Source organism: Aethalodelphis obliquidens, unplaced genomic scaffold, assembly GCF_003676395.1.
Source record: "Aethalodelphis obliquidens isolate GAN/ISIS:26980383/991018 unplaced genomic scaffold, ASM367639v1 scaffold93, whole genome shotgun sequence".
NCBI lineage: Eukaryota > Metazoa > Chordata > Mammalia > Artiodactyla > Delphinidae > Aethalodelphis > Aethalodelphis obliquidens.
In genome coordinates, this window is record NW_020838037.1 from 1554232 (window position 1) to 1566532 (window position 12301).

Sequence of the window (12301 nt, forward strand, 5' to 3'; positions counted from 1 at the left end):
GGGGGGGGGGTCTCAGGGCTAGTGCTGATGGGTGGATTCAAGTCCTTGGGTGGGTGGTTTTGGGACCAAGTGTCCTGGATCTAGTTTTGGCCTCCTGGTGGGAAAGGTCAGCTCCTGAAATGGGTGGCTGTGGGATCTGGGATGTCCCAAAGTTGGCACTGGCCTATGGGTGAGTGGGGCTGGGTCCCAGTGTGTGTGGTTGAGGAGCCCAAGGTGTCACAAAGCTGGTGTTGTCCTGCTGATTGCCAGGGCTGGGGCCCAGAGGTCGTTAGGGCTAGTGCTGGCCTGCTGGTGGATGGAGTCTGGTTCCAGAGTCTCTGGCTACAGTACCCTGGAGATCCTGGAGCTGGTGTCGGTCCACTGATGGGCAAGGCCAGTTCCTGACACAACTGGCTATGACATGCATGGTGTCCCAAAGCTGGTATTGACCTGCTGGTGGGTGGGTCCTGGGGTCTCTGGCTCAGGACTCCAGGGATCTCAGAGTTGGTGTTGGCCCCTTGAAGTGGGGTGCCTGGGGCTAGAGGTGATTGCTGGCAGAGTAGAGTCCTGTGGAGTCCCAGGGTCTCTGGATGCAGGGCCTTGGATGTCCTGGAGTTGGTTTCAGCTGGCTGGTGGTAGAGCCAGGGCCCAGGGGCCTTGGGACTGGGGCCTGCCCAGCGATGGGTTAGGCTGGTCCCAGGGCTAGTGTCAGCCCACTGGTGGGTGGAGTCAGGTCCTGGGGTCTCTGGCTGCAGGGCTCCAGGGATACTGGGACTAGTGCCAGCACACTGGTGGGTGGGTCTTGGTCCTGGGCTTTCTGGTGGGCAGGTCCAGGTCCTAGGGTGGCTGGGGGCTCAGGGGAAGCTATGGCAGTCAGCCTGCTGATGGATTGGGCTGTGTCCCTGCCTTGTTAGCTGCTTGGCCTGAGGCATCCCAGTATTGGTGCCAACAGGCTGGTGGGCAAGTCCAGGTCCTGGCACTATAAGCTGGAAGGAGGATTCCAAAATAGCATTTGCTAGCACCAATGTCCATGTGGTAGAAGGAGCTTCCCAAAACTGCTGCCACAATTGTAATTATCCTCCTGTTTGTGGCTCAACCACTGGGGGTATGGGACTTGACTATATTGTGTCTCCACCCCTCCTATAAGTCTTGTTGTGGTTCCTTCTTTATATCTTTAGTTGTAAAAGATCTTTTCTGCTAGTCTTCAGGTCCTTCTCATCAATAATTGCTTCATAAATAGTTATCTTTGTAAAAAAATTTCTCACTGTGTTTCTTCATTCTTCCTCTAAGTTCAATGAGCATCTTTATGACCATTACTTTGAATTCTTATCTGGAAGGTTGCTTATCTCCATTTTGCTTAGCTCTTTTTTTTTTTTTTTTTTTTTGCGGTACGCGGGCCTCTCACTGTTGTGGCATCTCCCGTTGCGGAGCACAGGCTCCGGACGCGCAGGCTCAGTGGCCATGGCTCACGGGCCCAGCCGCGGTATGTGGGATCCTCCCGGACCGGGGCACGAACCCGCGTCCCCTGCATCGGCAGGCGGACTCTCAACCACTGCGCCACCAGGGAAGCCCCGCTTAGCTCTTTTTTTTAGGTTTTGTCTTGTTCTTTCATTTGGAACATATTCCTTTATCTCTTCATTTTGCCTAATTCTCTGTGTTTGTTTCTATGTATTAGGTAGATCAACTATATCTCCCTGTCTTGAAAGAGTGGCCTTGTGTAGAAGGTATCCTTTGGGGTTCAGCAGCATGGTCTCCCTGGTCATCAGAGTCAGGTCCTCCAGGAGTACCCTCTGTGTTGGGTGTGTGTGCCCTCTTGTTGTGGCTTACTGTGGGAGAGCTGCTATGTGGGGCTGGCCTTTGGTGAGTCTGACTCTAAGGCCCAGCTGCAACTGTTACAAAAGCTTTTATGTGCAGGGCTGGGCCCTTCTGTGGAGCCACTTTGGGGGGCATCAGTGAAATCCATGGGTGCCTGACAGTACTGGTGGTGTGGGGAGCCACTTTGGAGGGGCTCCAGTGCCTACTGAGGGAGACTGCCAGGTCTGCTTTGGGGGATTGCTGGTTGGATCTGGTCCAAAGCAAGTCGAATGCAAGGCAAAGTGAGTGGTGTTGATTAGATAGGGAGAACCAGAAATGACACCTGATAGTGCTGGGCCAGCAAGGTGGACAGTGAGCCACAACCTCCACCCCCCACACCCCCAAATTGGCATCCACCACTTCCTCCATTCCCAGAGAAAGTTCCAACAGATCCCTGCCCCTCAGGCATATGCTCTAAAATTAGTTGATTAATCTCCTTCATGTATGACTGAGGTGCTTTTCAAACTACTGTCTCTGTGCTGGGAATTGGGAGAGGGTAAGTTTTTAAGTGTGAACCCTATAATAGTGGATTCTCAGTTTCCTATAGCCCTCTGGCTCTCCTGGAAATAAACCCTGCTGTTTTTCAAAGTCAGACATTATGGGGGCTCATATTCCCAATGCAGGTTCCCCAGGCTAGGGAACCCAACGTGGGGTTTGGAGCCCTCATTCCTCAGGGACGACCTCTGAGCCTATGATATTCCTTCCAGCAATGAGTTGCAGTGACGGAGTGTGGGTTCTGGCTAGAGCATGTCTCTGCCCCTCCTATCCATCTCAATGTGGCTTTTTCTTTTTATATTTAGTCGTGGAAGTCTTTCTATTAGTCTTCAGGTTGGTCTCAGATATAGTTTCTCTACATATAGTTGTAATTTTGGTGTGTTCGTGGGAGGAAGTGAGTCGAGGATCTTCCTACTCTGCCACCTTGTCCTGGTCCCTGGATTGAAATTGATTAACTTTGTATACAATGCTTGGAAATTAGTAGGTATTGGATAAATGTTTGCTTAATAAATGAGCAAATAGATGAGTGTTGTATACATGTTAAGAAAGCAAAATTATAGTGTGGGGTGGGCAGAGACAAGAAAAATTGTTTCTCTTCTGTTAGCTGCAAGATATTTGTAATATATTATTATCTTACACAGAATATTTGACTTTTAAGTTTGCATTATGATAGCAATCAGCAGAAATAGACACAAGTTAATTATAAAAATAGAATTCAAATATATATATTTCTAGTATAGTTTCTATGGTTTTAAAGGGAAAGACATAGGGCAAGTACAGATACAATTTAAGCCTGGACTTTGGAAAAATGTAACAAACATTTGGTTTGTGACCTTGAAAAAAACCTTAAAAAATAGAAAATAAATTCCCTATATCTAATCTTGATCTTTCTTCCATTTGCCAGTGATTATGTGAACCTTTATTTTCTTCCTTCCTTCCTCCCTTCTTCCCTCCCTCTCTTTCTCTTTTTCTTTCTTTCCTCCTTTTTTCCTTTTTGTAAGAACAAGACCACTTTAATTTTCTGCCACAATCTGATTTTAAACTTGGCATTGGTTGTATATGAGCTCAGAGAAAACACAGAAAATCAGTAGGGGAGTATTGAATGATTATATGGTTGATCTTAAAGGGAGAATTAGGAGTGAATTTGTTCCTTTACCTTTCTGACTGAATCACAGTGATCAAAAAGATTAATCACTTCATCTACTGGCAGATAGTATACTTTATCACTGAACTATTTAATATACTCTAGGATTTATAAAGAGTAAATATATTTATAGTGTTTACAAGATTCAGAAAAAGTGTCCTCAAAGGTATTGTTGAATGTTTTACTTCTTTTTTGTTAATTTCACTGTCTTTTAAACATTTGAAGAGTAGATGCAAAATTCTACTGAAATAAATTATGAAGTTCTCTTTTCTATTTAAAGAGAAATAGGGGCTTCCCTGGTGGCGCAGTGGTTGAGAGTCCACCTGCCGATGCAGGGGACGCGGGTTCGTGCCCCGGTCCGGGAAGATCCCACATGCCGCGGAGCGGCTGGGCCCGTGAGCCATGGCCGTTTAGCCTGAGCGTCCGGAGCCTGTGCTCCGCAACGGGGGAGGCCACAGCAGTGAGAGGCCCGCGTACCGGGAAAAAAAAAAAAAGAGAGAAATAGTGCTTGTCTTTCCCTAAACCATAGTAGATACTTCTATGCAGCTGCTTTCTATTTAAGGCTAGTAAAACTAATTTATTTTATATTTCTAAAATTATCAAGAATATTTTTCTTTATCTTTTTTTTTAAAGCTGAGCTTTTGAATGTTTCTGACAACAATAATAATGGAAACTATTCTAATAAGTGTTCTTGCAGCATCAACTAAAACAAATTAGTTGAACACAATTTAATCCTAGAATTCACAATTCTTTTAAGACAAAAACTATATTTTTCTTTTTCAAAAAAACATATTCTTTGCTTGCTTTACTTTTCAATTTATCTTTTTAAAAAATTTTAGAACAAAATTAGGAATAGCTCCATCCATGGCAACAGTAGCTAAGAGACAATTAGAGACCCCTTTCTAATTCCCACAAATTTATACTAGTCTGACTGAGATATGTAAATGTATTTTCATTTTCTATGAAAACAACAAACCCCATAAATTGTAATGGGGCTTGTACATTCAAATCAATTTGGCAAAAAATAAAATGAAAGAAGTAAAATTTTCCTTTTTTTGGACATAACTTCATGTCTTTTAAGTTCCTCTTATTTTGTTGCAGCTCCTGACTGAGCAAAGCTCTATTTGCAAATGCAGCTTTATAATGAAGCAAAAGCAGCAAGCTCTGCCAGTACTGTAGTGTAGGAAATTGCTGATATAATTTCTTTGCTGTAGTAATTTGAGTGCCTGATTTGTTCCCATTGCACCTTATGCATTGTTACTTTAATATATGGAAATGAAACTCTTATGCTTTTTTCAGCTTATACAGCAAACTCTAGAAAACCCAAATTTCCTATCATCTTTGGTGGGTGATATATTCTGGACAAGAAAGCTTCTCAGGTAACTGAGAGCTTACCTTCAGAAACTCCGGGTGCTATTGGGTGCTCTTCCCTTGAACACATAAAAGAAATATCTCTTGCCTGTGTCTTCAAGTGAAGCTCATTCAGACTTTCATTTATTTAACAATAAGTTTTTGATCCTCTTTCATATCACTGGGAATATATTGGTAAATAATTAGAATAGACCCTGCTCTGATGGAGATATGTCAACAGCAAAGACAGATAGCTAAACTAATACAACACAAAGAATTCATTTTCTTGCTACTACAGGTCTTTACCACTTCATCTTAAATTACTGTGCCACTCTAATTCTACATTTGCTCCCGCCTGATTTTTATCAGCTAGAACTATGGGTTGGTCAAGAAGTTTGTTTGGGTTTTCCCACAACAGTATCTGCCTTCTGAGCTTTTACAGACCTCCTTGTTTTCACAATTGTTTCTGTCTGGAATATCCTTACTTTTTTCTGTTCCTGGAAAAATACAATGCATTTTCAATTTAAATGTCTGTTTTCTCTGTGAAGCATTTCCGACTGTCTTGATTATATTCAGTCACCACATCTTCTGGGTTCCTGATATATTTTGTAATACTTCTGTTTCTGAACCAATCAAATTGTTTTGTAATTATTTATTCATGTTTCTGATATCCCAGCTTGAGTGTAAGCATTCTCAGTATAGGGAACATGTTTTGCTCGTCTTTGTACAGCCCTGCAATGCCTGGAATGATGTCTGGCACATAGATGTTGAATTAATACATTAGGAATCAAGGGCAGAATTGTCTAGTCTACTACTGTTGACTCATTCCTACTGTTAGAATGTGTGCTGTTTAATCCTATAGATGATTCAAATAATCAAAGCTATTATCTCCAATTATCAGATTTCTTCTTCAGTGACTACTCCTTATAACTGAAGGTAGCTTTACTCTTTTCTTTGTGCTTCTTTTGTCTCGTCTATCCCTTACTCTTGTTTTTGTGTTTTCTTTAAAAATTTTAGTGTGAAAAAATGACTTTATGGTCATTAGCCAGTAACTAAATAAAACGTGTATTTCCTTCTAGATAATGATACAACCAGTTATGGCATAAGAGGCAGGCTACTGAAGGCTTTGGTTGTTTTTGATACTTTATTCAGAGCTAGAGATGTTTTTGGAAGTGGAGGTGGATTGGGTAGAGTTCTAGATTTAATGCAATTTTTTTATGTTAGAGAATTCTGAAAATTTGTAAATGCAGGCTCTAAATAAAGAGTCTTATCTGTTGCCATGCATTTGACAACTTGCCAAAAATCCTGTCTGGGATCTGACATCTCATTTAAGTAGTACTAGGTAAGGAGGTGGCCTTGGATTTAGAATAAGTTAGCTGGGGGCTATGTCCACATTTCACCACTTATGTGCAAACAGCCATATTTCTGTTTGTAAGGAATTTTCCTTTTTCTAATTGATCATGCCCTGAGATAGAATTATTGGCTTCCTTTGGTGATATAACAAACCTCTGAGAGGTCAGTCATAGCTTTTAGGCTTTTTTGATTAATTTTCAAACAGTATGACAAGGTCACTGGGTTTGCCAATTATCTGAGTGTCTAGTGGGACACTGAGTTTCCCTGTCATATAGTGAAAGCAAGAATACTGTTGAAAGGGGCACCGATTTGAGTATGTATTAGAGGTAGTTTGAGATAACTGTGAGCCACCTATAGAGCCATTTTTCCCCATTCTTTTGTTAAACATCTATTTCATACTGTAAGGTTGACCCATACCATCTTCTCCTGATAAATACTTGGTTAGACTCCTTAAATACATCCTACGGCCAAATAAATAAATTGTCCTAGGGCCAATATAGTTCCAGTTCTCTATCTAATGCCTTTCATATCATCATGTATTGAATAAGAACTGGCACTCATAGCAAAATTCCTGAGATGCTTGATCATTTTATATGTACTATATTTCTAAAAGAAAGAATATATTTTAGTAGGATTTTAGGAAATGCTTTTGGTTTGAGCCTTAGTTAACCAGATAAGAGTTACTAACTAGAACAGAAATTGCTCATAAATTTATCTTCAGCAGAGCATAATGTCCGACCTAAATAAAGTGGACACTCAATAAATATTTGTAGAATGAATGAATATACAGAAATGGCCACTTGAGTGGGGTTTTACTTCATGCTTCTTTTCAACATATAGCCTATGTGTAAAATTATTTATTGCTTCAGGATCAAATGCAATTATCAGGAAGTCTTCATTGGAAATAACATTATTGACTTTTAGAGTGAGAAGGGTTTTACAAGATCATCTCAGCCCAATGCTTATTTAAAGTAAGGAGAATAAGAGTCATAGGCATTAAGTTACTCCACTTACTTTTTCAAAATTAACAATTGAAGATTTCTTACCCATCTCTCAAAAGCTAAAAACATTAATCATTTTTGGAAACATCATTATTTTGGGAATATGTCAATTGACCAAAGGAAGAGGTAGAAGAAAGTACATGCCATCCCACTGTCCAGACTGTATTCCAGAAAAGGAGGGTTTCACTGACTATAGAACACAGAAATCTAGCTGCATGACTCTTGGGTATTTTTCATGGTGTATTAAAAATATGTGAGCAACCATTAGCCTTAAGTGCTATTTTGGTCAAATAATCTTTAATGCCTGAAAGACAGTTAAGATCAAGTTTGTTGCTGCTTTTTGGTATACTGGGTTATACACATGAATCAAAGTCTGACACTTAAATGTCCAACTGATAAGGCATAAGATAAAATCATTAGGGACTTTTTGCAAGCAATCAAAATTTAAAATCAAAATATATGTGTGAAAATAAATAATATATGAAAAGGTTCCCACTTTATAGTGGGCACTTATTTTGATATAAAAACAACTCATTTGTTTCCAGCTATATTAAGCTATTTTGAGCTACTCTATAAAATAATTGATGAAGAAAACTAGGTAAGATGAATAATGTTAGTGTCCAAAATGGTATATTACTTTAAGTAAAAATTGAAACTCTTTCTATCAATAATTGATCACAAATTCAACAAATACTCAAAAAGTATCTTTAGTTTTAAGTTTCTTTTCATAGTTTTTTCCTGCAGATGATTGAACCAAATTGCCCATTGGATTTAGAGAGACAAAATGTAATTTGTTTTATTGCAGCATGAAACAAACAATATAATAAATCTAACTTGGTGGTTTTGCTATATTTCTATTGCCTTAAATAGCTCTGTGAGTGATATTTACATAAATTCTTTCATTTTTTTCTGTGGTGTAATTTAGGGTGGAAAAGTCAATATAACTTTAAAACACATTTTCAAATACTTGTTTTGAAATTCATGTTTTGAGATGTTTGAATGAATATGTGGTTAACTGCTATTTTAACTAGCAATACATTTATAAGAACTAATTAATTCATAGCATAAAAATAATTTGGAAAACATGTACAGAAGATAAAGTGCTTTTTGAAGCAGTTGTTCATTAACATATTTTGAGAGAAAATTGTGAGCTATTTCCATTAAGTTTTTGAAAATTGATACAAATTGAAGTGTCAATGAAGTAATTATTGACAGCATGTCACCACAATATGAAGTGTGCCCATCCTTCTAGAAATTTACTAACACATCCCCTTATCCTCATTGTACTAATTTCACTATCTTCTGAGAAAGGGCTACCTTTTGTCAAAGGCATTTTTTGACGGGAGATAAAGATGGCAGAGAAGGAGGACATCAAGCTCACTTCCCCCCACAAACACATCAAAAATATATCTATATGTGGAGCAACTTTAGCTGTAAACAACTGAAACTGGCAGAAAAGCTCTTCCACTAACAAGACTGTAAGAAAGATCCACACAGGGATGGGTAGAGAGGGAAGAGAAGAAATCAGGTCAGAACCTCCATCTCTAGCAGGGGACACAGAAAAGGAGGAGGATATCATGGGGTTGGACATTCTCCCTCGACCGTGAGGGGTTCGAACCACATATTGTGCACCCCATACCTGGGGTCTTGCACTAAGACAAGTCCCCTTAGCTGGTTTGTAAACCAGTTGGACTTAACACGAGGCTGTAAGAAATTGACACTTTACTTTTGAAGAATGTGCACACACACTTGCTTTTGGGAAAAGGTGCGGGAAGCAGATTGAAAACTCCCTGGGGTTCTGACCAGTTTCCTGTAGCCGCCCCAGAGCACACCCCAGCCCACACTGGCAGCCTGCTCCAGCCCCTCTTGCTCTGCTGCAACTCTCCACTAGGGTGAAGGCAGATGATGGTGCTGGCTGGGACCTAGACCTGCACCTGAACAGGGTGTACTGAGTGCAGAGGAGGCAGTTTGGGATTGGCCTGGGGCTCTATCTGGCAGGCCAGGGCTGTCACAGTGTGTGCCTGAGCCTGCTCCAGGTGTCTGCTCTGATCCCGCTTGATCTTTACTACTGAGATTTTTCCTTTCTTATAAATTCTCACTTCTTGTAACCTTTTCTTTTCCATTTTAACACTTCTTGTAGAGTCGGTTTAGTATTATAACAAACTCACGGGTCACATCATATTCAACAGTGAAAAGCTGAAAGCTTTACCTCTAAAATCAGGAACAGGACAAGGATGCCCAACCTTGTCACTTCTATTTTCATAGTATTGGAAGTCCTACCCACAGAAATAAGATGAGAAAAAGTAATAAAAGGCATCCACATTGGAAGGGAAGAAGTAAAACTGTCACTACTTGCAGATGACATATTAGTATATATAGAAAACCCTAAAATTTCCACTAAAAAACCATTAGAACTAATAAAACAATTTAATAAAGTTGCAGGATACAAGATTTATATACAGAAATCTGTTGCTATTCTATACACTAATAATGAACTATGGGAAAGAGAAAGCAAGAAAACAATCCCATTTACAATTGCATCAAGGAGGTTAAAGACCTATACTTTGAAAAATATAAGACATTGATGAAGGGAATTTGAAGCTGACCCAAAGACTTGAAAGGTATCCCATGTTTATGAACTGTAAGAATTAACATTTTAAAAATGTCCATACTACCCAAAGCAATGTACAGATTTAATGCAATCCCTATCAAAATACAAGGACATTTTTCACAGAACTAGAATAAATAATCCAAAAATTTATATGGAACCACAAAAGACCCTGAATAGCCAAAGCAAGATTGAGAAAAAAAGAATAAAGCTGGAGGTATTACACTCCCTGACAACAGACTATATTAAAAAGCTACAGTCATCAAAACAGTATGGTACTGGCACCAAAAAGACACATATATCAGTGGAACAGAATAGAGAGCCTAGAAATAAACCCATGAACCTATGGTCAATTAATCTACAATAAAGAGGCAAGAATATACAATGGAGAAAAGACAGTCCTTCAATAAGTGGTTCTGGGAAAACTGGACAGTTACACGTAAAAGAATGAAATTAGAACATTTTGTCAGACCATATACAAAGAAAACACTCAAAATGGATGAAAGACCTAAATGTAAGACTGGAAACCATAAAACTCCTAGAAGAAAACATCTGCAGAACACATTATTTGACATAAGTCATAGCAATATATTTTGGATCATTCTCTTCAAGCAAAGGAAACAAAAGCAAAGGTAAACAAATGGGACTTAATTAAACTTCTGCACAGCAAAGGAAACCATTGACAAATAGAAAGACAACTTAGTTAATGAGAAAAATTACTTACAAATGATATGACTGATAAGGGATTAATATCCAAAATATATAAACAGTCCACACAAGATCAAAAAAACAAACAACCTGATTAAAAAATGGGCAGAAGACCTGAACAGATATTTTCCCCAAAAAGACAGAGATGGTCAAAAGGCACAAGAAAAGATGGTCAACATCTCTATTTGTTAGAGAAATGCAAATCAAAACCACAATAAGGTAGCACTTCACACTTGTCAGAATGGTTATCATCGTCAAAAGCCCACAAATAACAAATGCTGGCAAGAATATGGAGAAAAGGGAACCCTAGTACACTTTTGGTGGGAATGTAAACTGGTGCAGCCACTATGCAAAATAGTATGGAAGTTTTTAAAAAAATTTAACAATAGAACTACCATATGATTTAGGAATTCCACTCCTGGATATATATCTGAAGAAAATAAAAACACTAATTCAGAAAGATACATGCACCCCAATGTTCACAGCCACATTATTTACAATAGTTAAAACATGGAAGTAAAGTGTCCATTGACAGATGAATGGATAAAGAAGTTGTGATATATATATATATATACACACACACACACACACACACACACACACACACGTGTATATATATAGCATGAAATATTACTCAGCCATAAAGAAATAAAATTTTGCCATTTGTAACAACATGGATGGACCTGGAGAGTATTATGCTTAGTGAAATAAGTCAGGCAGAGAAAGACAAATACTGTTTGTTATCACTTATACGTGGAATTTAAAGAATAAATAAGTAATTAACATAAGAAAACAGAAACAGTCTCACAGATATAGAGCACTAACTAGTGGTTACCAGCAGGAAGAGGCAACGGGGGAGGGACAAGACAGGAGTAGGGGATTAAGAGGTACAATATGCTATGTATAGAATAAATAAGATTCAATGACATGTTGTACAGTACAGGGAATATTGCCAATACTTTATAACAACTCTAAATGGAAGATAATCTATGAAAATATTGATTCACTATGTTGTACACCTGAAAATCATCTATACTTTAATAGAAAAAAAATTAGAGACATTTTTCTGATCAAGATTACTTAGCATTTTACTTTTTAAAAAATGCTTTGTTTGAGTCTCTGAAATTGTTTTCTATTGTTATTTCATTTTATTAAGGAGGATATTGAAACACAGAGTTATTGAAGTAAATGTACAAGTTCCTGACAAAGTTTGGACTAGCTCTTGTTTTTAGATGAGTCAAGAAACATTAAAAGTGATTTTGCTTAGAGCTACAGGAATTAAAATATAGACAGTTAAAAAATGTTCAGAATAGGAAACAGTTTTTCTTGGGGAGAAATTTTATAGGACAATTAAGAACACAATATATTCTTACAGTAGAGTAGACTTTGTTACAATTTATGATATTTATATTTGAGCCGCATTTTAAATAGACAAAAATCTATTAATAGTCTCATTATTACTATGCAGTCATGATAAAAAAAACTTTTAGCATTCTGAAGAAATTAAAATAGAAATGGTAATGGTAAACACTCAAGTTTTCTAAGCTCTGGGGATCTAATGTACAGCATGGTGACTATATTTAACAGTACTGTATTGTACACTTAGAACTTGTTAAGAGAGTAGACCTTAAATGTTCCCACCCCTAAGAAGAAATGGTAATTATGTGACGTGATGGAGGTGTTAGCTAGCCCTACTGTGGTAATCATTTCACAATATATTTGTGTATCAAATTATAATGTTGTATTCCTTAAACTTACAACATGTTACATATTAATCATATCTCAATAAAGCTGGAAAAAATAAAAAAA

At 38.3% G+C, this 12301-nt stretch overlaps 1 protein-coding gene across 6 annotated transcripts in view; it reads right to left on the bottom strand.

Annotated features, from left to right (window-relative positions):
- Positions 1 to 12301, bottom strand: part of GRIA4 (glutamate ionotropic receptor AMPA type subunit 4) — a 459907-nt gene that overhangs the window by 113978 nt on the left and 333628 nt on the right. Inside the window, exon 5 of one of the 6 annotated variants that reach the window (XM_027095681.1) lies at positions 4534 to 4537. The exons of the other annotated variants lie outside the window; for them this stretch is intronic. Within the exon in view, the coding sequence (XP_026951482.1) occupies positions 4534 to 4537 (4 nt within the window). The remainder of the gene's footprint in view (positions 1 to 4533; positions 4538 to 12301) is intronic. 6 annotated transcript variants of the gene reach the window in all.